At 45.5% G+C, this 27,848-nt stretch overlaps 1 protein-coding gene across 1 annotated transcript in view; it reads left to right on the top strand.

The window, feature by feature from the left end:
* Positions 1–27,848, top strand: part of LOC144690014 (adenylate cyclase type 8-like) — a 181,805-nt gene that overhangs the window by 85,742 nt on the left and 68,215 nt on the right. Inside the window, exons 8-10 of the mRNA XM_078557546.1 lie at positions 4,833–5,027; positions 11,621–11,721; positions 17,732–17,933. Coding sequence (XP_078413672.1) covers positions 4,833–5,027; positions 11,621–11,721; positions 17,732–17,933 — 498 coding nt within the window. The remainder of the gene's footprint in view (positions 1–4,832; positions 5,028–11,620; positions 11,722–17,731; positions 17,934–27,848) is intronic.

Raw genomic sequence — 27,848 nt, 5'->3', positions numbered from 1 at the left:
GGCAGATAAGTGGCAGATGGAATTTGACCCTGAAAAGTGTGAGGTGATACACTTTGGAAGGAGTAATTTGACAAGGAAGTATTCAACGAACGGCATGACACTAGGAAGTTCTGAGGAACAAAGGGATCTTGTCCATAGATCTCTGAAGGCAGAGGGGCGTGTTAGTGGGGTGGTGAAAAAGGCATATGGGACACTTGCCTTTATCAATCGAGGCATAGATTACAAAAGTAGGGAGATCATGTTGGAGTTGTATCGAACCTTGGTGAGGCCACAGCTGGAGTATTGTGTGCAGTTCTGGTCGCCACATTATAGGAAGGATGTGATTGCACTGGATGGGTGCAGAGGAGATTCACCAGGATGTTGCCTGGGATGAAATATTTAAGTTATGAAGAGAGGTTGGATAGACTTGGGTTATTTTTGTTGGAGCAGAGAAGACTGAGGGGTGACCTGATCGAGGTGTACAAGATTATGAGGGGCATGGACAGGGTGGATAGGAAGCAGCTGTTTCTCTTAGTTAAAGGGTCAGTCACAAGGGGGCATAAGTTCAAGGTGAGAAGCAGGAGGTTTAGGGGGGGATGTGAGGAAAAACTTTTTTACCCAGAGGGTGGTGATGGTCTGGAATGCACTGCCTGGGAGGGTGGTGGAGGCGGGTTGCCTCACATCCTTTAAAAAGTACCTGGATGAGCACTTGGCACGTCATAACATTCAAGGCTATGGGTCAAGTGCTGGTAAATGGGATTAGGGAGGTAGGTCAGGTGTTTCTCACATTACGGTGCAGACTCGATGGGCCGAAGGGCCTCTTCTGCACTGTGATTCTGGTCTACTCACTTAGCCTCTCCAAATCCCTTTGAATCCTCCTTGCATCCTCTTCACATTCCCACCTAGCTTTGTGTCATCAGCAAATTTGAAAATATTACACTTGTTCCTCGCATCCAAATCATTTATATAGATAATGAACAACTGTGGCCCCACCACTGATCCTTGTGGTACCTCACTAGCAACAGCCTTCCATCCTGAGAATGATTTATTTATTCCTACTCTTTGTTTTCTGTCTCTTAACCAATTCTCTCTCCACACCAGTATATTACCCCCAATCGCATGTGTTCTAATTTTACTTACTAGCCTCCTGTGTGGAACCTTATCAAAAGCCTTCTGCAAATCTAAATATACCACATCCACTGGCTCTCCTTTATCAATACAAGTAACATCCTCAAAAAACTCCATTGCTAACCTACTTCTTTCTATACATCAAAGCACCCAGACTAGCTGGCTTTAATCCAATTAAAAGATACACGCATAGATAGAAACCGCTAAACTATATTTAAAAAAAATAATTTCCAATAACATTATAGACATTAATCTCTTCTGGACAGAAGAATGTAAATGTGTTGGAAGCAGTTCAGAGAAGGTTTACCAGACTAATACATGGAATGGGTGGTTGTCTTATGAGGAAAGTTTGGACAGGTTTGGTTTGTATCCACTGGAGTTTAGAAGAGTAAGAGGTGACTTGATTGAAACATATAAGGTCCTGAGGTAACTTTACAGGGTGGGTGTGGAGAGGATGTTTCCTCTTGTGGGAGAATCTAGAACTAGGGGTCACTGTTTAAAAATAAAGGGTCGCTCATTTAAAACAGAGATGAGGCAAAATTCTTTCCCTCAATTGTGAGTCTTTGGAACTCTCTGCCTGAAGAGGTGGTGGAAGCAGTCTTTGAATATTTTTAAGACAGTGGTGGATGGATTCTTGGTAAACAAGGGGGTGATAGGTTATTGGGGGTAAGTGGGATGCAGATTTGAGGTTCCTATCAGATCAGCCATGAGCAGGCTTGAGGGGGTGTCTGGCCTATGCCTGCTCCTTGTTTGTATGTTTGTATGTTCACTCTGCCCTAGCCACACTCCATTTGACAATTGAAAGGACTGAGGTTGTAAGCTGCTCAGTGTGCTGACCTGCTCCCAAAGTGGGAGGGGTAAGATGGGGTCACCAGCTGAGATACTGGCAGAGATTTATGGGGAGGTGGGGAGACAGGTGGGAGGAGAATTCTAAATCCCAACATGCATGCAGTCTTCAACAGGACTCACAAGGCCTTTGACTGATTTTTCCTCTTCCCTAACCCATGGAACACAGTAAAGAAAGGTAATGCCTTTTACAACCTCAGAGTGTCCCAGAGTGCTTCACAAGCAATGAAACATCTTTTGAAATGTAGTTGCTGTTAGTAGAGCAGTCAATTTGAGCACAGCTGGATTCTCACAAACAGCCATAAGATAAAGAATCAGATAATCAGTTTTGATCTATGTTGGTTGAGGGGGGGAATGTTGGTCTCGATGCCAGGGAGAACATGATTGCTAAAAGCAAAAAACTGCGGATGCTGGAAATCCAAAACAAAGTCAAAAATACCTGGAAAAACTCAGCAGGTCTGGCAGCATCTGCGGAGAGGAACACAGTTAACGTTTCGAGTCCGAATGACTCTTCAACAGAACTAAGTAAACATAGAAGAGAGGTGAAATATAAGCTGGTTTAAGGGGGGGTGTGACAAGTAGAGCTGGATAGAGGGCCAGTGATAGGTGGAGATAACCAAAAGATGTCACAGACAAAAGGACAAGAGGTGTTGAAGGTGGTGATATTATCTAAGGAATGTGCTAATTAAGGGTAGAAAGCAGGACAAGCAAGGTACAGATAGCCCTAGTAGGGGTGGGGTGGGGGAAAGGGATCGAAATAGGCTAAAAGGCAAAGATAAAATGGATGGAAATACATTTAAAAATAATGGAAATAGGTGGAAAAAGAAAAATCTTTATAAGTTATTGGAAAAAAGGGGGATCGGAAAGTGGGTGGGGATGGAGGAGAGAGTTCATGATCTAAAATTGTTGAACTCAATATTCAGTCCGGAAGGCTGTAAAGTGCCTAGTCGGAAGATGAGGTGCTGTTCCTCCAGTTTGCGTTGAGCTTCACTGGAACATTGCAGCAGGCCAAGGTTGGACATGTGGGCATGAGAGCAGGGTGGAGTGTTAAAATGGCAAGTGACAGGGAGGTCTGGGTAATGCTTGCGGACAGACCGAAGGTGTTCTGCAAAGCGGTCACCCAGTCTGCGTTTGGTCTCTCCAATGTAGAGGAAACCACGTTGGGAGCAGTGAATGCAGTAGACTAAATTGAGGGAAGTGCAAGTGAAATGCTGCTTCACTTGAAAGGAGTGTTTGGGCCCTTGGACAGTGAGGAGAGGGGAAGTAAAAGGGCAGGTGTTGCACCTTCTGCAGTTGCATGGGAGGGTGCCATGGGAGGGGGTTGAGGTGTAGGGGGTGATGGAGGAGTGGACCAGGGTGTCCCGGGGGGAACGATCCCTGCGGAATGCTGTCAGGGGGGGTGAAGGGAAGATGTGTTTGGTGGTGGCATCATGCTGGAGTTGGCGGAAATGGCGGAGGATGATCCTTTGAATGCGGAGGCTGGTGGGGTGAAAAGTGAGGACAAGGGGGACCCTATCATGACTCTGGAAGGGAGAGGAAGGTGTGAGGGCAGATGCGCGGGAGATGGGCCGGACACGGTTGAGGGCCCTGTCAACCACCGTGGGTGGAAAACCTCGGTTAAGGAAGAAGGAAGACATGTCAGAGGAACTGTTTTTGAAAGTGGCATCATCAGAACAGATGCGACGGAGGTGAAGGAACTGAGAGAATGGGATGGAGTCCTTACAGGAAGCGGGGTGTGAGGAGCTGTAGCCGAGGTAGTTGTGGGAGTCGGTAGGCTTGTAATGGATATTGGTGGACAGTCTATCACCAGAAATTGAGACAGAGAGGTCAAGGAAGGGAAGGGAAGTGTCAGAGATGGACCATGTGAAAATGATGGAGGGGTGGAAATTGGAAGCAAAAGTAATAAATTTTTCCAGGTCCAGACGAGAGCATGAAGCAGCACCGAAACAGTCATCGATGTATGGGAGAAAGAGTTGTGGGAGGGGGCCGGAGTAGGACTGGAACAAGGAATGTTCCACATACCCCATAAAGAGACAGGCATAGCTGGGGCCCATGCGGGTACCCATAGCCACACCTTTTATTTGGAGGAAGTGAGAGGAGTTTAAGGAGAAATTGTTCAGTGTGAGAACAAGTTCAGCCAGACAGAGGAGAGTAGTGGTGGATGGGGATTGTTCAGGCCTCTGTTCGAGGAAGAAGCGGAGAGCCATCAGACCATCCCGGGTGGGGGATGGAGGTGTAGAGGGATTGGACGTCCATGGTGAAGAGGAGGCGGTTAGGGCCAGGGAACTGGAAATTGTTGATATGATGTAGGGTGTCAGAGGAATCACGGATGTCGATGGGAAGGGACTGGACAAGGGGAGAGAAAATGGAGTCAAGATTGCAAGAAATGAGTTCTGTGGGGCAGGAACAGGCTGACAGGATCGGTCTGCCAGGACAGTCCTGTTTGTGGATTTTGGGTAGGAGGGTAAGAACATGCGTGTTCTTCTTCAAAATAGTGCCATGTAATGTTTTATATCCACCTGAGAGAGCAGAAGATGTCTCTGATGTCGCGTTTAAAAACCAGCACAGCATGCCTCAGTATGGGCTGGGATTGTCAGCTTAGGTTTTGTGTTCAAGTCTCTTGAGTGGGGTGTTGAACTCATAAGCTTCTAATACACAGGTTAGAGTGCTACTGGATGAGCCATGGCTGACACTTGTCGTGCCTCAGCCTGAGATCAGCAAACTAAGCTCAGGAGGGGAAGATTGAAGCTGATACTCTCCTGGTGTACATGGCCTTGTTACTCACAGTACACAACAAGCCACCAGTTCCATCACTCAGATCTCTTTCTGGGCCAGGATGGTGCATGTTTAAAAACTTTTCCTTTTCACTACTCCTCCAGGTCATTGCAGCTCTGTTGAGAAAAAAGTCCCTGAAATCTGATAAGTGTGTGATCCCGGGTTCCGTCTCCATCAGGTTTGATGAGATCAACAAGAGAGTTGAGCATGCCATTGAAGTGCGCAGCAGTGATAAGTTGCGGGCTGCCTACCTTAATGAGATCACACTAACGTTTAAAGACTCTGATATTGAAAAGAAGGTAATGTGACTGCATCTTGTTGGGTTCCTGTATGAAGGTGTGAATTGTAGATTAACTCTAATGTAGTCCAATGACTGCAAGAACAGTAAACATGAGCAAAGGTGTTGAAAAGCCCTTGTGGTGCATATTTAAGGCTTGAAATGGGAACCACACAGACATAGTGCACTCTGACTGGGAGACCTGGAAGCAGCCAGAAATTAACATTATTTGTGTGAGCTTCTTTCATCCTTGTTCAATTTACCAAAGGAGCTTAAAAGAAGCATTTGAGCCCCTCATTTATCGATCTAAGGAGCCTAATGACTGTTTTAGTTGGCTGCCAGGGAGGCCTCAAAACATGGCTCAGTTTGATATCTTTGGTCCCCAGATTTTATTCCCCTTTTGCACCTGTATGGCTTTAAATTTTTTTTTTCTAATTTCTACCACCGGTGACTGCCCACCAGAGCAATAGGCCTGTCAAAGCAGGGAGGATCTGCTTCTCCCACCCAGCTGCCTCCATGGTGCGAGCCACAATGATTGCTTGCTTTAACTTCCATTCTGCAAGCAATTCCAATTGAGGTGAGTAAAATCCCTGCTAATGGAATGGCCCAACCGAAGCTAAGTTGAGACATAGTCCTCTGTATTCAGAGAGTTATGCTTTGTGAGATACCTGCTACCTCACTGTGTGAGTAGGTTCTCATGAAACTACACCTCCTCATTGCCAGAACATGTCTCCATTTTCAATCAATCCTCAAGCAGCCTGTTTTGCAGGAGAGTTTCTAATTGGTGCAGGAAGAACAGGAGAGTTTTTAGGAGCAGAAAAAGACAACATGTGCAACAAATCCATCTGATTCTCAATAATAGTAACATAGAACAGGAGTAGGATATACCCCATGCCTGTTCCACCATTGAATGAGATCATGGCTTAACTGTGACCTAACTCCTTATGCCTTTGTTCAAAATCACATGATGCCTTTGACAAAATCTATTCATATCAGATTTAATTTTAACATTTAATCGAACATCAATTGCCATTTGTAAACGAGAGTTCAAACTCCTACCATCCTTTGTATGTAGGAATGTTTCCTAATTTCATTGCTGAAAGGTCTGACTCTAATTTTTAATATATGCCTCTTAGTCCTAGACTTTTCAGCCAGCTGAAATAGTTAATAAAAACAGAAAATGCTGGAAATACAGCACCTGTGGAGAAGAAAACAGAGTTAATGGGTGGAATTTAATGCCCCTGCCCCCAACAACAAGCTTGGAGGCAGGGACACAATTAATGGGGGAACCACTGTCTTCCCACCTCTGCCTGATTAAGTCATGGGCAGCCTTCCAACCCAGATGCTAATTGAGACCCTTAAACGGGCACTCAATGCTCACTTAAGAGCTTCATCCCACTGCTGCTGGTTGAATGCCAGTGGCCATTCTGCTCTCACTCACCTGTGGCCTGTGTCTTTTGTTGATTCTAGGCCACTGCTGCGTGCATTAGCGTCAGCAGCCATTGCTTCTGGAGATGCTGGCGGACAATGGAGAGTTGCCGGCATTAAAATGGATCAAGAAAAGCTGTTGTATTAATATTGACCTCTGGGAAACCTCACTGTATAATTTCCTCCAGTCCAATAAACAACTGTTCCCCACTGCTCTCTATTTCCTGGCGCTCAGCCAATTCATATACATGCTCCCACTGTCTACTTTATTCCATGGGCTTGAGCTTTGCTGACAGGCCTGTTAGTGGCACTTTATCAAATGCCTTTTGGAATTTCATGTAGAAAACATCAACCATATGACCCTCATCAACCCTGCCTGATACCTTGTCAAAAAAAGCTCATTCAAGTGAGTGAAACATAATTTACCCTTAACAAATCCATCCTTAAATTAACCTCCATTTTGCTTAAGTGACTATTAATTTTGTTCTAACTTATTGTTTCTAAAAGCTTTCCTACCTCCTAGGTTAAACTGACTGGTAGTTGCTGGGTCTATCTTTACATCATTTTTTGAACTTGTTTGTAACATTTGCAATTCTCCAGTTCTCTGGCACCAGCCCCTTATCTAAGGAAGATGGCAAGATCATGGCCAATGCCATCACACTTTCCACACTTACTTCCCTTAGCATTCTAGGTTGTATCCTGTCCAGTTCTGGTGATTGATCAACATTAAGCACAGCCAGCCTATCCAATATCTCCTCTTCATCAATTTTGAATCCATCCAGCTACCTCCTCATTCATTTTGATTTGGGCAGCATCTTCCTCCTTGGGAAAGACAGATGCAAAGTACTCATTCAATACCTCAACCATGTACCCCACCTGCATGCGTAAATCCCCTATTTGGTCCCTAACGGTCCTAGTCTTCCTTTTACCACCGTTTTACTATTTATGTGCCTATAGCGGACTTTTGGACTCTCTTTCATGTTAGCTGTCAGTCTTTTCTCATATTCTCCCTTTGCTTCTCCTACTGGTTTTTTCACTTCCGTTCTAAACCTTTTATATTCAGCCTGTTTCTCAATTGAATTATCCACCTGACAGCTGTGATATGACCTCTTTATCTGCTTCACCTTACTCTCTATGACTTCCGTCATCCAGGGAGCTCTGGATTTGTTTGTCCTACCTTTCTCCCTCGTGGGAATGTACCTGAACTATACCCAAACTATCTCCTGTTTGAAGGCAGCCATTTGTTCCATTACAGATTTGCCTTCCAGTCTTTGTTTCCAATATACCTGGGCCAGATCCGTTCTCACCCATTGAAGTTGGCCCAGTTAATTGTTGCTCCTTGTCCTTTTCCATTACCAATCTTAACCGTTTGATACAATGATCACTATCTCCCAAATATTCCCCTACTGACACTTGATCTACCTTTTTAAAAAATTCTTTCAGGTGATGTGGGTCTCGCTGACTGGGCCAGCATTTATTCCCCATCCCTAATTGCCCTTGAGAAGGTGGTGGTGAGCTGCCTTCTTGAATCGCTGCAGTCCATGTGGTGTAAATACACCCACAGTGCTGTTGGAGAGGGATTTTCACGATTTTGACCTCATTCCCCAAAATGAAATCCAGCAATACCTCCCTCCTCTTTTGACGAAAAACATATTGACCTAGAAAATCCTGAACACATTTCATGAACTCTTCCCCTTTCTGCTCTTCACACTGTTACCATCCTAGGTTATATTAGGGTAATTAAAGATCCCCATTTTAATTACTCTATACTTTTTGCACTCTGTAATTTCCTTGAAAATTTGTACCTCTACATACTTCCCACTAGTTGGTGGCCATAGAACACACCCAGTAATATAATGATACCTCTATTGTTTCTTAGCTGCAACCAAATACATTCTGTCCTTGATCCCCTAGAACATTCTATCTTTTCAGCATTGTAATGTTCTCCTTAACCAATACTGCTACCCCACTTGCTTTCTTTCCTTCCCTATCTTTCCTGAATGTCTTGTATCCAGGAGTATTTAGTGCCCAGTCCTGCCAGTTCCCTGTTCTTGCCAAAATATCGTATTCCCATGTGGCAATTTGTTATTAAAATAATAATCTGATATAATCACAATGTCAACTGCAGCAAATATACTTTATACAATTAAAACAGTTCATATTCTTATATGTTAATTATATGAACTGGTTAACTGAAATATTTTGTGGGTTTAATGGCAACCAATACTATTTACTATTGTGCTTTACTACTTCTACTCTTTAATACAGCAGCAAACAACTTCCCTTCCAATGAATATGGAGTCCTTTGGAAGTTAGGTCATCTGTCAACACTCCCCTCCTCCCCATAGCAATACCAGGATCTTCTTCAAATATAGTCAGAAAGATTTTAGACTTCAGTGCATTCCCTCTTATTCTGAACTGAGCTAATATTATTACTATTTAACTATATTACTATTTTCTACTCCAGTGCTATCTGTCTCTCCTAATTCTTTGTGCACTTTATTTTTCCTTGCTAATATTTCCTGGTCCCCACACCCCTGCCAAGTTAGTTTAAACCAGTCCCAATAGCAGTAGCAAATCGCCCCACAAAATTATTGGTCCCAGCTCTGTTCAGATGCAACCTGTCTAGCCTGTATAGGTCCCATCTTCCCCAGAAAAGGTCCCAATGTCCCAGGAACCTGAAGCCCTCCCTCCTGCACACATTCATCTGCCCTATCCCCCTATTTCTATACTCACTTGCATGTGATACCGGGAGTAATCTGGAGATTATTACCTTTGAGGTCCTGCTTGCTAGTTTCTTTCCTCAGCCCCTAAGTTTAATAACAGCACCTCAGCTCTCTTTCTATCTATGTCTTTCTATTGTTATGGACCATGAGCACTGGCTCTTCACCCTCCCCTCCGAGCTAAAGGACTTTAGTGAACCAGATGGGTTTTAATGTCAATGTTTGATGGTCACTATTATTGCGGTTAGCTTTTAGTGCTAATTACAGATTTATTTAATTTTTAGAAATGAAGAACTTGTATTTATATAGCACCTTTCACCCCACATAGACTGGTCAAAAAAAAGTGAGATCTCATGGGATACAGGGGAAGGTGGCAGGTGAGAGCCAAAATTGGCTCAGCGACAGGAAACAAAGGGTAATGGTCGATGGATGTTTTTGTGAATGGAAAGCGATTTACAGTGTTGTTCCACAGGGCTGTGTTAGGTCCCTTGCTGTTTGTTGTATATATTAATGATTTGGACTTAAATGTGGGAGACATGATTGGGGAATCTGCAAATGACACAAAAATTGGCCATGTAGCTCACAGGGAAGAGGATAGCTGTCGACTCCAGAATGAAATCAATGGTTTGGCTGAGTGGGTGGAAAAGTGGCAAATGGAATTCAATCCGGAAAAGTGTGAGGTAATGCATTTGGGGAGGGCAAACAAAGCAAGGGAATACTCAATAAATGGGAAGTTATTGAGAGGGATTGAGGAAGTGAGAGAACTTGGGGTGTATGTCCACAGGTCCCTGAAGATGGCAGGACAGGTGACTAAGGTGGTAAAGAAATCATGTGGAATACTTTCCTTCATTGGGTGAGGTATTGAATACAAAAGCAGGGACGTAATGATGAAACTGTATGAAATGCTGGTTAGGCCACAGCTGGAATTTTGTGGACGGTTCTGGTCGCCACATTACAGGAAGGAGACACCACAGAGGAGATTTACAAGAATGTTGCCAGGACTTGAAAATTGCAGCTATGAGGAGATATTGGATAGGTTCGGGTTGTTTTCCTTATAACAGAGGAGGCTGAGGGGTGATGTAATCGAGATGTACAAAATTATGAGGATCTTAGATAGGGTAGATAGGCAAGACCTGTCAATTACCAGGGAGCATAGATTTAAGGTGATTGGTAGAAGGATTAGAGGGGACATGAGGAAAAACTTTTTCACCCAGAGGGTGGTGGGTGTTTGGAATTCACGGCCTAAGTTGGTGGTTGAGGCTGAAATGCTCAATTCATTTAAAAGGTAAAAGCAAAAAACTGCGGATGCTGGAAATCCAAAACAAAAACAAAAATACCTGGATAAACTCAGCAGGTCTGGCAGCATCTGCAGAGAGGAACACAGTTAACGTTTCGAGTCCGAATGACCCTTCAACAGAACTAAGTAAAAACAGAAGTAAAAATTTATAAGGTGCCCGGATCTGCATCTGAAGTGCTGTAACCTGCAAGGACCAGGTTCTGGAAAGTGGGATTGAAAATAAGCGGCTAGTTTCTTTTATCTCTTGTTTTTTTGGCCGGTGCAGACAAGATGGGCTTAAATGGCCTCTTTCTGTGCTGTAACTTTTCTATGCTTTTATGGTTTACAACCTCAGGATCCACCAAAATGCTCTACAGGTAATGATATACTTTTTGAAGTGACCTTCCTGTGTAATGCAGGAAAAGCTGCAGTCAGGTTGTGCAAAGCAAGTTTCCACAAACAGTAATGTGATAATGACCAGGCCATTTGTTTTTGTGATATTGACTGAGGGACAAATATTGACCAGGACACCAGGGATAATGTCGCTGTTGCTTTGAAATAGTAGCATGGGAATCTTTTATGTCCACCTGAGAGGGTAGAGGGGGAAAGACAGATTAGAGCTGCTTCGGTGAGATTTGAACTCTCATCTGCTGATTGATGCTTCTGGATTACTAATCCAGTAATATGTGTACTATTCTACTGTGCCCCTATCAGTAAATGAATGAGGTGCTGAGTGTTTTATTTTAATCTGAGGCATGCACTAGTTTGCTGCACAGAGTTTACTCTCCTCTATACTTTAACATCTTCATTGCTCACCTCTCAAGTATTAATTCTCCCATTGGCTTGTCAGTCTCCCAATTGTGCTCTCCTTTCTGCCTTGACTTCTCACTCCCATCTGTCTCTCACTGCTAGTCTGTGCAGGGCTGAAAGAGAGAGTGCCCCACATAAACATTCTGTTCCCTGAGGAACTGCATTGACTGGTGAGAGCTTTTTTTTGGGGGTGATGGATGGGGCATAGAGCTTTCAGCTTTCTGGTCAGACAGCAGTGGACCGACATGCGCTGCCTAATATCTGAGCACATAGAGAGCCTATGTTCTTACTTTGAATGACACAGTCAATGGGTTAGCGTGCCTTTGATCATGAAGTTGGTGTTTCGGGCATTCACTGTTTGTTCTTTCTGATGTTCAGTATCGCAGAGTACGAGATGAAGTTTTCACGTCGACCGTGGTCTGTTCCTTCATCGTGATGCTGTTTATTATCGGTGTGCAGACTTTGTTCTCAGTGCCTGAGTGAGTATTAACTATCATCAATTCTTCCTGTATACTCAGCTCAGACTAAAGCCCGCTCCAGTGTAAGTACAGTCAACATGAGAGTGTAAAGTACATTGGAGAGTAGTCTCTCTGGAACAAGAAACCTCAATGGTTTTCAAGAAGGAAAAGACAGATTCTGGTCATAATGAGATTTTGGGTTACAGATATTTACCAAGGAGATGTTACGGATTTGTCTAGATCAGTGACAAGCAACCTAGGCTAGAGAGTGGGCCCCATGAGTGGCCCTCCTTCATCTCAGTGGGCCACAAGACTGAAATTGGGCATGTGCACTAACTATGACCCCACAAGAGGAAGGGCTTCAGATCAGTCAGAGAAGAAAAGTGGTTCTCAAACCGCTCTACCAGTGTAGGCAGCACTTGTATGTGAACTGATGGATCATATTCATTTCCTTGATCAGAGTGTTTTTCCAGCATTTTTTTCAAATTTGGGAAGTGAGTGTAGTCACACGGAGGTAACTGACTGGACATTCACTACAGGTGTAGCATGAGTTTTCTGACACTAGCAATAGTGTGGGCAAGAAGTGATTTTTCCCCCTGCAACAACTCGTTCAACGCCTTCAGTTGACCAGTGATGTTGGTGAGAAAAGCCACATCCAAAATCCAAAGTTAAGGGCAAATTAAATTACCAGCAAAAGTAACATAAAAAGTGCAACCTCACACGTCCACTGATCTCGTAACCTAGAGGCTCTCCCGGGATAGGGTCATTTTGCTAACTGTGCTTGTGGACCTAGGATTTGCAGAGTGTGCCGATTGAGCCGTTACAGCACTTTGATTGGACACAGAGGGAGTGCACGGCCCTTACTAGCAATGTTGTGCACAACCAGCGTGCACCTCACTTCACGTGCCCTTGCTTTGCATGCCTATCACTCTAGTAACACCAGTAGGAAGAAACTATGCAGATGGAAGCCAGCAGAATCTGGGAACCCTGCACATGGGCAATGGTCAACAAAATGTCTCATGGGCTGCACTCAGAACCCTGACTGGCCACAGGTTGTCCACCACTGGCCTAGATGGACCAAGCATCATCTTGTGCCTAAAACTGGTGCTATGTTAGTTTATCACAATGTCACTACAACTTCTTGTCTGGTCTTTGGCTACAGAATATTGGGAGAATAGCTTCAGGCCAAATGGAATTTGCAGTGTCATTTTTCTTTGCCAGACTATAATCAAGAATATTTTGATAGCATGAAGCTCCTCAACTCTGAATCCACAGTGGCAGCTGATAACTCCAGGCTAACCCCCAGTAGCCTGTGGTAGAATCCACAGGTGAACCACCATCGATGGGAGAGCTGCAACAAGCAATCAAACGGATGAAAAACAACAAACCCCACAGCCCCCGTGGTATTCCAGCTGAGATCTTCAAAGCTGGTGGGCTTCTGCTCACATCAAGACTTCATGTCCTCATCCAATGGATTTAGAAGGAATGATAACTTTGGCCCATCATAACTGCCAACCAAAAATTGGACAGTGACGGGTACGGGGTCAGGGCAAGGGCAGGGATGGAGGGCAGGGGTAGGACAGAGATGGGGCCTGGGATGGGCTGTCATAGGGTCAGGGGCAGGGGCAGGAACAGGGGCAGGAGTAGGGTTGGGAACAATGATACGGACGGGGACAGGGTCAGAGATGGGGATAGGGACAGAATCATCGAATTACAGAATTTTAATGGCACTGAAGGAGGCCATTTGGCCCATCATGTCTGCACCAGCTCTCCAAATGAGCATCATGACCTAGTGCCATTGCCCTGCCTTTTCCCCATACACCTGCACATTGTTTCTATTCAAATAATCATCCAATGCCCTCTTGAATGCCTCGATTGAACCTGCCTCCACCACACTTCCAGGCAGCGCATCCCAGACCCAAACCACTCACTGTGTGGAAAAGTTTTTTCTCACATCATATTTGCTCCTTTTGCAAATCACTTTAAATCTGAGCCCTCTTGTTCTCGATCCTTTTACGAGTGGGAACAGTTTCTCCCTATCCTGTCCAGACCCCTCATGATTTTGAACATCTCTATCAAATCTCCTCTTAGCCTTCTCCCTTCCAAGGAAAACAGTCCCAATCTCTCCAATCTATCCTCATAGCTGAAGTTTCTCATCCCTGGACCCATTCTTGTAAACCTCTTCTGTACTCTCTCCAATGTGTTCACATCCTTCCTACAATGTGGTGCCCAGAACTGCACACAATACTCCAGCTGAGGTCGAACAAGTGTCTTATATAAATTCAGCATAACCTCCTTGCTCTTGTACTCTATGTCCCTATTAATAAAGCTCAGGATACTATATACTTTATTAACTGCTCTCTCCACCTGTCCTGCCACCTTCAATGATCCATGAACATCTACACCCAGGTCTTTCTGCTCCTGCACCCCCTTCAAAATTTCACCCCTTATTTTATATTGTCTGTCCATGTTCTTCCTACCAAAATGCATCTCCTCACACTTCTCCACATTGAACTTCATCTGCCACCTATCTGCCCACTCCACCAACTTGTCTATGTCCTCTTGAAGTTCCACACCATCCTCCTCGCAGTTCACAGCACTCCCAAGCTTCGTATCATCCATAAACTTTGAAATTCTCCCCTGCACACCAAGATCTAGATCATTAATATATATCAGGAAAAGCAAGGGTCCCAATACTGACCCCTGGGGAACTCCACTACAAACCTTCCTCCAGCCCGAAAAACATCCATTGACCATTACTCTCTGCTTCCTGTTTTTCAGCCAATTTTGTATCCACGTTGCTACTGTCCCTTTTATTCCATGAGCAATAACTTTTCCCACAAGTCTGTTGTGTGACACTGTATCAAATGCCTTTTGAAAGTCCATGTACACCACATCAACAGCATTACCCTCATCGACCTTTTCTGTTACCTCTTCAAAAAACTCCAGTAAGTTAGTTTAACATGATTTCCCCTTTAGAAATCCATGCTGGCTCTTCCTTATCAACCCATATTTTTCCATGTGACTGCTAATTCTATCCCGAATAATTGCTTCTAGGATCCTGCCCACCACTGAAGTCAGTGTCAGGAACAGGGTCAGAGACAGGGACAGGGACAGAGATGGGGACAGGGACAGGGTCAGAGACGGAGACAGGGTCAGAGACGGAGACAGGGTCAGAGACGGGGACAGGGTCAGAGACGGAGACAGGGTCGGAGACGGAGACAGGGTCAGAGACAGGGACAGGGACAGAGATGGGGACAGGGACAGGGTCAGAGACGGAGACAGGGTCAGAGACGGAGACAGGGTCAGAGACGGGGACAGGGTCAGAGACAGAGACAGGGTCGGAGACGGAGACAGGGTCAGAGACAGGGACAGGGACAGAGATGGGGACAGGGTCAGAGACACAGACAGGGTCGGAGACGGAGACAGGGTCAGAGATAGGGACAGGGACAGAGATGGGGACAGGGACAGGGACAGAGATGGGGACAGGGTCAGAGACAGGGTCAGGGTCAGAGACAGAGACAGGGTCAGAAACAGGGTCAGAGACGGAGACAGGGTCAGAAACAGGGTCAGAGACGAGGATAGAGATGGGGACAGTTAGGGGGACGGGGACAGGGACAGAGACAGAGACAGGGACGGGGACAGGGTCAGAGATAGAGATAAGGTCAGAGATAGGGTCAGAGACGGGGATGGGGACAGGGTCAGAGACGGGGAAAGGGTCAGAGACAGGGTCAGAGATGGGGATAGGGTCAGAGACAGGGTCAGAGACGGGGACGGGGACAGGGACAGAGATGGGGATAGGGTCAGTGACAGGGTCAGAGACAGGGATGGAGACAGGGTCAGTGACAGGGTCAGTGACAGGGTCAGGGTCAGAGACGGGGATGGAGACAGGGTAGGAGACAGGGATGGGGACAGGGTCAGTGACAGGGTCAGTGACCGGGTCAGAGACAGGGTCAGAGACGGGGATGGGGACAGGGTCAGAGACAGGGACGGGGACAGGGTCAGAGACAGGGATGGGGACAGGGTCAGAGACAGGGTCAGAGACAGGGATAGGGTCAGAGACAGGGTCAGAGACAGGGTCAGAGACGAGGAGGGGGACAGGGACAGAGACGGGGATAGGGTCAGTGACAGGGTCAGAGACAGGGACGGGGACAGGGACAGAGACGGGGATAGGGTCAGAGACAGGGTCAGAGACAGGGACGGGGACAGGGTCAGAGACAGGGTCAGAGACGGGGATGGGGACAGGGTCAGAGACAGTGTCAGAGACAGGGACAGAGACGGGGATAGGGTCAGTGACAGGGTCAGAGACAGGGTCAGAGACAGGGATGGGGACAGGGACAGAGACGGGGATAGGGTCAGAGACAGGGTCAAAGACAGGGATAGGGTCAGAGACAGGGTCAGAGACGGGGACGGGGACAGGGACAGAGACAGGGATAGGGTCAGTGACAGGGTCAGAGACAGGGACGGGGACGGGGTCAGAGACAGGGTCAGAGACAGGGATGGGGACAGGGTCAGTGACAGGGTCAGAGACAGGGTCAGAGACAGGGACGGGGACAGGGTCAGAGACAGGGTCAGAGACAGGGTCAGAGACAGGGACGGGGACAAGGTCAGAGACAGGGTCAGAGACAGGGATGGGGACAGGGTCAGAGACAGGGTCAGAGACAGGGTCAGTGACAGGGTCAGAGACAGGGTCAGAGACAGGGATAGGGTCAGAGACAGGGTCAGTGACAGGGTCAGAGATGGGGTCAGAGACAGGGATAGGGTCAGAGACAGGGTCAGTGACAGGGTCAGAGACGGGGTCAGAGACAGGGTCAGAGACGGGGATGGGGACAGGGTCAGAGACTGGGATGGGGACAGGGTCAGAGACAGGGTCAGAGACAGGGTCAGAGACTGGGATGAGGACAGGGTCAGAGACAGGGTCAGAGACAGGGTCAGAGACAGGGATAGGGTCAGAGACAGGGATGGGGACAGGGTCAGAGACTGGGATGGGGACAGGGTCAGAGACAGGGTCAGAGACAGGGATAGGGTCAGAGACAGGGATGGGGACAGGGTCAGAGACAGGGATAGGGTCAGAGATGGGGATGGGGACAGGGTCAGAGACAGGGATGGGGACAGGGTCAGAGACAGGGATAGGGTCAGAGACAGGGTCAGAGATGGGGATGGGGACAGGGTCAGAGACAGGGTCAGAGATGGGACGGTCACAAATAGAGACAGGCAATGTTACTGAGACAGAAATAGGTGCTGGGGAAGATATGAGGTCAGAAGCACAATTCAGGGTTAAATAGGATAGCTAGATAACAGTGGCCAGGGAGAAGGATGATATCAGAAATTAGGGAATGGAGTTTGTGGGAGGCAGTCGATCTCAGTGTGGAAACTGATACTTTGTCTGTGGATAATGTCTTAGGCAGCAAGGAACAACAAAGAGGTGCTGAAATGTACAGGTTTAGAGCTCCTCTGTAGGTAGTGGTCTTGGCAGAGGATCAGTGGCTTTGGATTGCAAAGGACTATCCTGGTCTCTGAATAGACATTCCAGAACCTGTCTTTCAAATATAGGAAATGTGACTTATGATTGTTATAAAGCCTCGGGATATCAGCCTCTATTATCAGTTCGGCTGTGAACAGCATTGGCAAGCCACAGGGGAGAAGTCCAAGGTTGAAAGCCAGGCCCTGGGATCAAACATTCAGCAAGAAGATAGCTCAACCACCCCCTTTCACCCTACCAGAGTTCATGGAGTTGATCTTGGCTTTTGGGGTTACTATTCGACTCCATAGCCTTTAACTGGAGGGCTTTAGAATAGGATCTAAACTGAGCTCGTTGCAGTAGTGCTGAGCCGTTAGAGTTAAATATTCTGAACATTCCCCCAAAAAAACAATACTAGCCTTTCACCTCACTGCTACTTGTAGGATCGTACAATGCACAGGCTGTCTGACTCATTCAGCCATCTAACAAGAGTTTCTGTATCTTGTTGTATGTGAATTGTTTGGAGGGATATCCTACAGACAAATCCACCCATGTGTTTTCTACCCACAGGAAACAAATGAGGATTGGCCATTTCATCTCCATCGTAATCATTTACTGCTGGATGCTGCTTTGCACCTTGTCTGAGGGGTTCAAATTTCTCCCGAAGGCCATGCACGAACTGTGTGGCTGGATTCAAGAGACGTACAATGTCAGGACAACCCTCACGATGCTATCCATCTTGCTCAACTTTATCTCATCTTTGTACGACATGGTGAGTGAGAGCAAGTGGGACCCTAACCCCTGGAATTTGGCAGTAGCTTGGCTCTTCACATTTTCGTACAGTACTTCACATGTAATATTGCCAGATGAGTAGACTACATGGAGCTATTCATTCTCAGGACGTGGGCATCAGTGGGAAGACTAACATTTATTGCCCATCCTCAATTGTCCTTGAGAAGGTAATCCATTGTTATGATTCCAGCTGACGTTAATACTGGGCAAGTCAGATCCCAGAGTGAAACCTGGCTTGGTAGATCCTAACTTTGTTTTTTTTTAGAAACCATGGAGGTCAGTTACTGAACACATTCACAAAAGTCTGCCAGTGTACTTATAGCACAAAGAATAAAATGTTTATTAAACAAGGAAAAAATTAACTATGTTACACTCAGACGGAAAGGTTGGAAAGATTTCAATACGAACACCAGAAAAATGATTCAATCTCACGCTATTCCTTTTTTTCAGTAGACACAAAACCTCAGTGATGATTTACACCATCTCAACACCAAGGCTTCTTGATTGGGCTGGCTTAGTTACAAACGGTTTTCTTCCTTAAAATTTCTGAACATTTACTAGATGCCTTTCCCCAGCTAGTATCTCACCCTGAGACACCCAAAAACCACAATCTCAGCTCATTATTACTGATTCAGAGCAATCACATGAGTTCCCTAAACTCAGTTCCCCAGCAGTCTTGCAGGATTTCTTACCAGAGAGTTTAAAACTCCTGCCTTAATCTCTGGCATACACACACTGACTATATACATACATATGTACTCATTGACTGCCCTTCTGTCTTTCCCCATGGACCCCTGTTGCTAGGCAACAGCACAGTTTTTTCTACTTTATGTTTTCTTACCTGAATTCACTAGCTTACTAAACCCTTTGAAACTCACCTCATCACTTCAAGGGTTGTAAAACCTCATTAAAAATGCATGTATACATGCAGGGCCTCCAAACTGCCCGGCACCAAGCCCCCAAAAAAACTCTCGATGAAACTAGAACCTTGTTTCACCTTTTTTAACGCACACATACAAATATAAATTAAACTTTAAGTTATACATTGTTCTTAACACCATCCAAAACTATAGATAGGCACAGAGCTATGGGGAGAGGGTAGGGCACTGGTGTTATATTCCAGAAAACCTGGTGATGGAGGATTAGAGCTGGAGCCTATCTTTAAGCACTTTTATTATTTTTTTTTTATTCGTTCAAGGGATGTGGGCTTCGCTGGCTGGGCCAGCATTTATTGCCCATCCATAGTTGCCCTTGAGGAGGTGGTGGTGAGCTGCCTTCTTGAACCGCTGCAGTCCATGTGGTGTAGGTACACCCACAGTGCTGTTAGGGAGGGAGTTCCAGGATTTTGACCCAGCGACAGTGAAGGAACGGTGATATATTTCCAAGTCAGGATGGTGAGTGACTTGGAGGGGAACTTCCAAGTGGTGGTGTTCCCATCTATCTGCTATCCTTGTCCTTCTAGGTTGTAGTGGTCATGGGTTTGGAAGTTGCTGTCAAAGGAGCCTTGGTGAACTTCTGCAGTGCATCTTGTAGATGGTACACACTGCTGCTACTGTGCGATGGCAGTGGAGGGAGTGAATGTTTGTTGATGTGATGCCAATCGAGTGGGCTACTTTGTCCTGGATTATTTTGAGCTTCTTGAGTGTTGTGGGAGCTGCACTCATCCAGGCAAGTGGAGAGTATTCCATCACACTCCTGACTTGTGCCTTATAGATGGTGGACAGGCTTTGTGGAGTCAGGATGTCAGTTACTTATCACACGATTCCTAGCCTCTGACCTGCTTTTGTAGCCACAGTATTTATATGGCAAGTTCAGTTCAGTTTCTGGTCAATGGTAACCCCCAGGATGCTAATAGTGGGGTATTCAGTGATAGTAATGCCATTGAATGTCAAGGGGTGATGGTTGGATTCTCTCTTGTTGGAGATGGTCATTGCCTGGTACTTGTGTGGCATGAATGTCACTTGCCACTTGTCAGCCCAAGCCTGGATATTGTCCAGGTCTTGTTGCATTTGGACATGGACTGCTTCAGTATCTGAGGAGTCGTGAATGGTGCTGAACATTGTGCAATCATCAGCGAACATCCCCACTTCTGACCTTATGATGGAAGGAAGGTCATTGATGAAGCAGCTGAAGATGGTTGGGCTGAGGACACTATCCTGAGGAACTCCTGCAGTGATGTTCTGGAACTGAGATGACTGACCTCCAACAACCACAACCACCTTCCTTTGTGCTCGGTATGACTCCAACCAGCAGAGAGTTTTCTCCTGATTCCCATTGACTCCAGTTTTGCTAGGGCTCCTTGATGCCACACTCGGTCAAATGCAGTCTTGATGTCAAGGACAGTCACTCTCACCTCACCTCGGGAGTTCAGCTATTTTGTCCATGTTTGAACCAAGTGCTAAAAGCATTTATTTCCAAAGACCCAGGTTACAAACACACACAGCACCTAATGCAACCACTCCAGTTTCAATCCTTTCCTATTTATACCTCTTGTGGAGAACAAGTGATGGTGAGTGATAGTTAACTAACAAGCATTGTTTAAATTTAAAACAAACAGCTTGATCCTGATTGGTCGCTTGCTGGACTTGTATAAGAGCAATGAGCTTCCGTGTGATATATATGACAGAGTTTGTCCTCACGATTTGCTATGTCCGTGTATGTATGGGCTGCCCAGGACACAAAAAAGTGATGTCCCTTTATGTCCTATCTTATCTATGATCAGTTTTGCACAGCATGAATTGGCCAAATGGTGGGGTGAATTATTACACCCAGTTTTGACCAGGTTTTCCTGGTACATGGTGAAGGATTCCTTCACATTTGTGAAGACTGTACAGGACTTGCATATCGATAGCAATGCTGTGTCCATGTGCTCATTTGACATTGCTAGCCTATTCACCAATGTTCCACTTAAGGAAGCCATGGATATTTGTGCTGCAGCACTGCATCATGGGGATCTAGACCCACCACCATTGTGTGAATCAGCATTCACTGAACTTATGAACTCGGCAACTTGTGCAGTTGAGTTCAGTTTTAATTACAGAATGTATATCCAAAGAGATGGTGTTGTCATGGGATCCCCTCTAGGCCCAGCTCTCGCAAACATCTTTGTTGGGTTCCATGAGAAAGGTGTTTTCAATGGAATGACACCTAACCTCCTACCCCTCACATATTTCTGATATGTGGATGAAGCGTTTGCTATGTTTAAATCCGCAGCTGTATGTAATAATATGAACATACGAATTAGGAGCAGGAGTAAGTCATTTGGCCCCTCGAGCCTGCTCCGCCATTCAATAAGACCATGGCTGATCTGAATGTAACCTCAACCCCACATTCCCGCCTACCCCTGATAACCTTTCACCCCCTTGTTAATCGAGAATCTATCCAGTTCTGCCTTAAAAATATTCAAGGACTTTGCTTCCACAGCCTTTTCAGGAAGAAAGTTCCAAAGGCTCTCTACCCTCTAAGAGAAAGAAATTTTCCTAATCTCTGTCTTAAATGAGCGACCCCTTATTTTTAAACAGTGACCCCTAGTTCTAGACTTTCCCACAAGAGGAAACATCTTCTCTACATTCACCCTGTCAAGACCCCACAGGATCTTAAAAGTTTTCAAGTTGCCTCTTACTCTTTTAAACTCCAGCAGATACAAGCCTAACCTGCCCAGCCTTTCCTCATAAGACAACCCACCCATTCCTGGTATTAGTCTAGTAAACCTTCTCTGAACTGCTTCTAATGCATTTACATCTTTCTTTAAATAAGGAGATCAGTACTGTACACAATACTCCAGATATGGTCTCACCAGTGCCCTGTACAACTGAAGATTATTTTTGTAATCAATTCCCCTCACAATAAATGATTACATTCTATTAGATTTCCTAATTACTTACTGTACCTGCACACTAACCTTTTGTGATTCATGCACTAGGACACCCAGATTCCTCTGAATCTCAGAGCTCTGCAATCTCTCACCATTTAGATAACATGTTTCTTTTTTATTATTCCTGCTAAAATGAACAATTTCACATTTGACCACATTATTCTCCATTTGCCAGATCTTTGCCCATTCACTTAACCTATCTATTTCTTTTTGTAGCCTCCTTATGTCCTCATCACAATTTACTTTCCTACCTATCTTTGTGTCATCAGCAAATTTAGCCACCATTCCTTCGGTCCCTTCATCCAAGTCATTGATAAAAATTGTAAAAAGTTGAGGCCCCGGCACTGATCCCTGTGACACACCACTCATCACATCCTGCCAACCAGAAAAAGACCCATTTATGCCAACTCTCTGCTTCCTGTTAACCAGCCAATCCCCTAGCCATGTCAATATGTTACCCCCTACACCATGAGCTTTTTCTTTCTGCAATAACCTTTGATGTGGCACCTTATCAAATGCCTTTTGAAATCTAAGTATAGTACATCCACTGGTTCCCCTTTATCCACAGCACATGTGACTCCTTCAGTTATCAGCGCGCCTGCTGACAATTAACAGGCCTATTAAGGCCATTAAAGTCACAATTGGATGCAATTTTTTGCTGTCTGTCCAACATTACGGTGGGTGGGCAGGCGAATTGGCCAGGCGGCCTTTGGATTTTTTATGAAACCTCATCCACGGGCGGGATGAGATTTCCAACAGGAATTAAAAATAAAATAAAAATGTTTAAATCTCGTTTGTAACATTTCCCTGCTCATGTGACAGAGTCACGTGAGGGGACATGTTTTTAACATTTGTAAAATCTTTATTTGCGTTTTTAAAAATCTTCAGCTCCTTGAGGCCGACCTGTGCCTTAAGGGAGCTTTCAGTGCGTTCTCCTGTGTGCATGATCAAACTTCCGCACTCACCCTCCTCCTGCCCCCACCCCGGCAGTGCTCAGTGTTGCAGCGCGCGATTCATGCTGGCTGCCCGTTGATTGGCCAGCCAGCGTGAAATCAATGTCAGGGCCCGATCGCGGGCTTCACGACCACTCCTGGGCCCACTCACCGCGCCCGCCTGACGAGGTAAAAATCCTGCCCATAGAGTGTACGTTATCCCACAAGGAACATAGCATTCAATTGATATACATTCTTCAGTATGCCCATTGTACAGAACCTCACTGAAAGTATTTACCAAACAGAATCCTAAAGCCACTGCCAGAAAAGCCAGTCTTTCAGCACCCAAAGCACTTTTGACAACTCCTTATCTTTTTAGCTTCCCAAGCTAAAGGACGTTCCCTATTCTCATCCACAAGAAATATTATGAAACTAGCTGAACTCGAATACCCAGTTCAACTGACCAATTGATCAATCAAGCTTCAGAATTGGTTTGCCCCTTCTTTAGATATAATCTCGTCTTTCCGTGATAATCGAGTACGAGGGGTGTAACACTCTTTAAATAGGATTGGTGATTTAAAGTTATTCCAAGCCTAATTTGCTTAACATCTAAACCAATATGTTTAAAATTCCCACAAACTTGATTCCAATTTTAAATTCTATTCTGATCTTATTAACAACACACTTCTCAAATTCCACATTCCCATAAGAAATCATCAACATGCATCTTGAAGACGCCTGAAAGTTTTCCCCTATGATGCAAAAAACATTCTGTTTTTTGGTTGAACACAGCCTATTTTCAGCAAATGGATTACTTTTCTAGCTGTGAGAGAAAATGTGGGCTTTGAAAACTCTAGCAACTAGCCTTGCCTTAAAAATCACATCTACAAGGATTTTTGAGTACAAATCCAACTATGTGACAAGGCTGGTACCTCAGATAAACTCTAATTCCTTTTGTTTTATCTTACTGGTTTATCTTCAAGCTTATTGGCAGCCACCAAACTTCATGCTCATGAGAACATCTGCTGATTCTGTCAAGAGACTGTTCTGTGACCTTTATTTCATTGTCTAATCTATTCAAGTTACAGCTTCTATTTCCACTTTTGTGTCTTTTGGGATGAGTATTGTGAGATCTCCTTACACTATCAGTCTGTCTTTCTCCACAATACAATCGTTTTCTGAAGCAAAAGCTATTTCCAGGCTCACTATCAGTATTTGCATTGTGCTTTCTCACTCTGCACTCTACCACCCCAATTTGCCAGTCCATGGACCTCATTTCTTGGCCATCATCATGAACATTCAACCAATATTCACACTTGTCAGTAGCTATTCCTGAATGTCCTACAATTGTTGCATCCCTCTGTTCACTAGATTCCTTTGGAATATATGTTACCTGAGTACCTACTCTGAGCAATTAGTCTGTGGATGTGATAGTCCTGTCATGTGTGTCATGACCACTCATATTCCCACTATCCAGTCCTTGATCGATCACATTCTGTTCCTCAGGATCTTCATCACAAAACCCTGAGCATTTGTTATGACCCCAGCTGATGTTACTACTGGGCAAGCCTGATTCCAGGGTGGAATCCTTCTTGATAGATCCAAGATATGTGGAGAGTGGCTACTGAACTGAACAGGAGTCAGCTGATGAACCTTTAACAAAAAGAATAAAACATTTATTAAATAAGAAAAGATGAACTATATATTACAATACTCCTTCACCCACAACTATACGTTTACAGATATATACAGATTTGTAAGGATAACACAAGTTGCAAAAGCTATCTTACACTCTAATGTTCACAGTAAGTACATAGTCCATGCAAGCCAATAGATGATCTGTGGCCCGACACACCACTCCCTGAAACCAAGTGACAGATGCCACCTCAACCTGATGCCATGGATCTCTCCTCAACTCCCCCCCCCGCCAGATGCTTGTCACGCTGTGAGTGAACCGGTCTCACTGAACTCCGTCTTTCACACAAGGGTTTCCAATCTCCACTTTTCAACAACCCGCTTTGGAATCTTCTCCCAAACGATGCTTTCTATCAGACGCCTTCCACAAGGGTCCAGCTTCAGGACTTCAAACTCTTCTTCCGACATTCCTCTCCCTTGGATCACCACATGCATTCAAGCTGTCTTCCATGTACTCTCTCTCTCACTGACTCAGCCATCAACAAGACCACTGCTTCACATGCCCATAGTAATGAATCACAGGCCTTCAGCTGTCTCTTGGGCCTTCTGACTTCTTGCTTTCAATCTGCTTCCTCTTTAAGCCTGAAGCTTGGAGCCTTTCCCTCTGCTCCTTACTTTCACTTCCACAGAACAGAACCTTTTTCAGATTCCTGTCCTTCCTTTGATTAGAAGCTCTCCTTGGGACCCTCCTTCCTGTCTCACTCCATGGCTTTGGGACCTTTTTTTTTTGGGAAATCTGTTCTCTCTGCAGTTTCCTCTCCCAGTATCCAGTCTCCCTGGAAGTGTAGCTTCAACTTTAGTTTGGGACTTGCTATCTGTCCCTCTCTCTGGCAGCTGCTTCCAACTGAACTCAAACTGCTTTTGTTTTAGTATTTTCTGTGCGTGTGTGTGTGTATAAGTGTGTGTATAAGTGTGTGTGTAAGCGTGTGCGTGTGTGTAAGTGTGTGTGTAAGCGTGTGTGTAAGCGTGTGCGTGTGTGTAAGTGTGTGTGTAAGCGTGTGCGTGTGTGTAAGTGTGTGTATAAGTGTGTGTGTAAGCGTGTGTGTAAGCGTGTGCGTGTGTGTAAGTGTGTGTGTAAGCGTGTGTGTAAGCGTGTGCGTGTGTGTAAGTGTGTGTGTAAGCGTGCGTGTAAGCGTGTGCGTGTGTCTCCCTCTCTGGAATCCTGTTGCCAAGCAACAGCACAGCTTTTCTACTCTTGTGCTTGTTTTACTCCTCTTCAGGAATAGTAAAACTCATTAGAAATGCAGGTATACAAACAAAGCTTCAGACCTGCTCTCTCCACAACAAAAATTAAACTAGATCCCAGGTTTCACCTCTTAACCCACAAATAGGAAAAAAAATAAACTGAACTTAAACTTAAAGATACTTCATTCCTAACACACCCAAGTACACATACAACTTACTTGAACTATCTCTATTTCCTAACATTTCAAGTACAAAGCTGGGATCTTCCTGCCCCGCCCACCACCTGAATCTTCCGGTCCCGTCGAAAGTCAATGGATTTTTGGCTGGCCCACCACATCCCCTGTGCGTTGGTCCCACCAAGGTGGGGCTAGAAGATTCTGGCCAAGGTGCTTTGTTTACTTCTATCAGCTCAGAGTCTGGGTGTTGTCGCTGGGCTAGAAATCCAGAGATCCAGAGGTAATGCTGTGGTTTGAATCCTGCCATGGACATTGGTGAAATTTGATTTCAATAAAAATCCAGAATTAAAAGTCTAATGATGACCATGAAACCATTACAACAAATGTTGTAAAAACCCATCGCTAATGCCCTTTAGGGAAGGAAATCTGTTGTCCTTACCTGGTCTAGCTTTTATGCGACTCCAGACCCAGAGTAATGTGCTTGACTCTTAAATGGCCTGTCAAGCCACTCCGTTGTGTCAAACTGCACCGACCTAGGCACCAGAAACAACCAGTGTGTCCCCATAACTAACATCTGGTGGGAGAGCAGTTGGGAGCAAAGTGGGGAGAGCTGTCTCCCAGACTAGTGCAGCAACAGCCTGACATGGTCATCCTCACGGAATCATATCTTACAGATAATGTTCCAGATTGGTGTCACGGTGGTATACAGTCAGGAGGAAGTTGCCCTGGGAGTCTTCAACATTAACTCTGGACCCCATGAAGTGTCAAGGAATCAGGCCAAACATGGACAAGGAAATCTCCTGCTGATTGCCACGTACTGCCCTCCAACAGCTGATGAATCAATGCTCCTCCATGTTGAACATCACTTGGAGGAAGCACTGAGGGTGGCAAGGACGCAGAATATACTCTGGGTGGGGGCTTCAATGACCATCACCAAGAGTGGCTCGGTAGCACCACTGCTGGCTGAGTCCTGAAGGACATAGCTGCTAGACCGGGTCTGCAGCAGGTGGTGAGGGAACCAACAAGAGGGAAAAACATACTTGCCTGCTGCAGATGCATCTGTCCATGGCAGTATTGGGAGGAGTGACCACCGCACAGTCATTATGGAGACGAAGTCCTGTCTTCACATTGAGGACACCCTCCATCATGTTGTGTGGCACCACCGCACTACTGTGCTAAATGGCATAGATTTTGAACAGATCTAGCAACTCAAGACTGGGCATCCATGAGGCACTGTGGGCCATCAGCAGCAGCATAATTGTACTCGAACACAATCTGTAACATCATGGCCCGGCAAATCCCCCACTCTACCATTATCATCAAGCCAGGGGACCAACCCTGGTTCAATGAAGAGTGCAGGAGGGCATGCCAGGAGCAGTACTAGGCACACCTAAACATGAGGTGTCAATCTGTTGAAGCTCAACACAGGGCTACTTGCATGCCAAACTGCATAAGCAGCAAGTGATAGGCAGAGCTAAACGATCCCAGAACCAATGGATCAGATCTAAGCGCTGCAGTCCTGCTACATCCAGGCGTGAATGGTAATGGACAATGAAACAACGCACTGGAGGAGGAGGCTCCACAAATATCCCCATCCTCAATGATGGGGGAGCCCAGCACAACAGTACTGAAGCATTTGCAACAATCTTCAGCCAGAGTACCGAGTAGATGATCCATCTCAGCCTCTTCCTGAGGTCCCCAGCATCACAGATACCAGTCTTCAGCCAATTCAATTGTCTCCACGTGATATCAAGAAATGGCAGAAGGCACTGGATACTGCAAAGGCTATGGGCCCTGACAATATTCTGGCAATAGTACTGAAGACTTGTGCTCCAGAACTTGCCGCGCCCCTAGCCAAGCTGTTCCAGTACAGCTACAACACTGGCATCTACCCGGCTATGTGGAAAATTGCCCAGGTTTGTCCTGTACACAAAAAGCAGGACAAATCCAACCCAGCCAATTACCACCCCATCTCCTCGATCATCAGTAAAGTAATGGAAGAGGTCATCAATAGTGCTATCAAGCGGCACTTG

This window comes from Cetorhinus maximus, chromosome 14 (genome assembly GCF_964194155.1).
Source record: "Cetorhinus maximus chromosome 14, sCetMax3.hap1.1, whole genome shotgun sequence".
NCBI lineage: Eukaryota > Metazoa > Chordata > Chondrichthyes > Lamniformes > Cetorhinidae > Cetorhinus > Cetorhinus maximus.
This window is presented reverse-complemented; position numbering and strand designations above follow the sequence as displayed.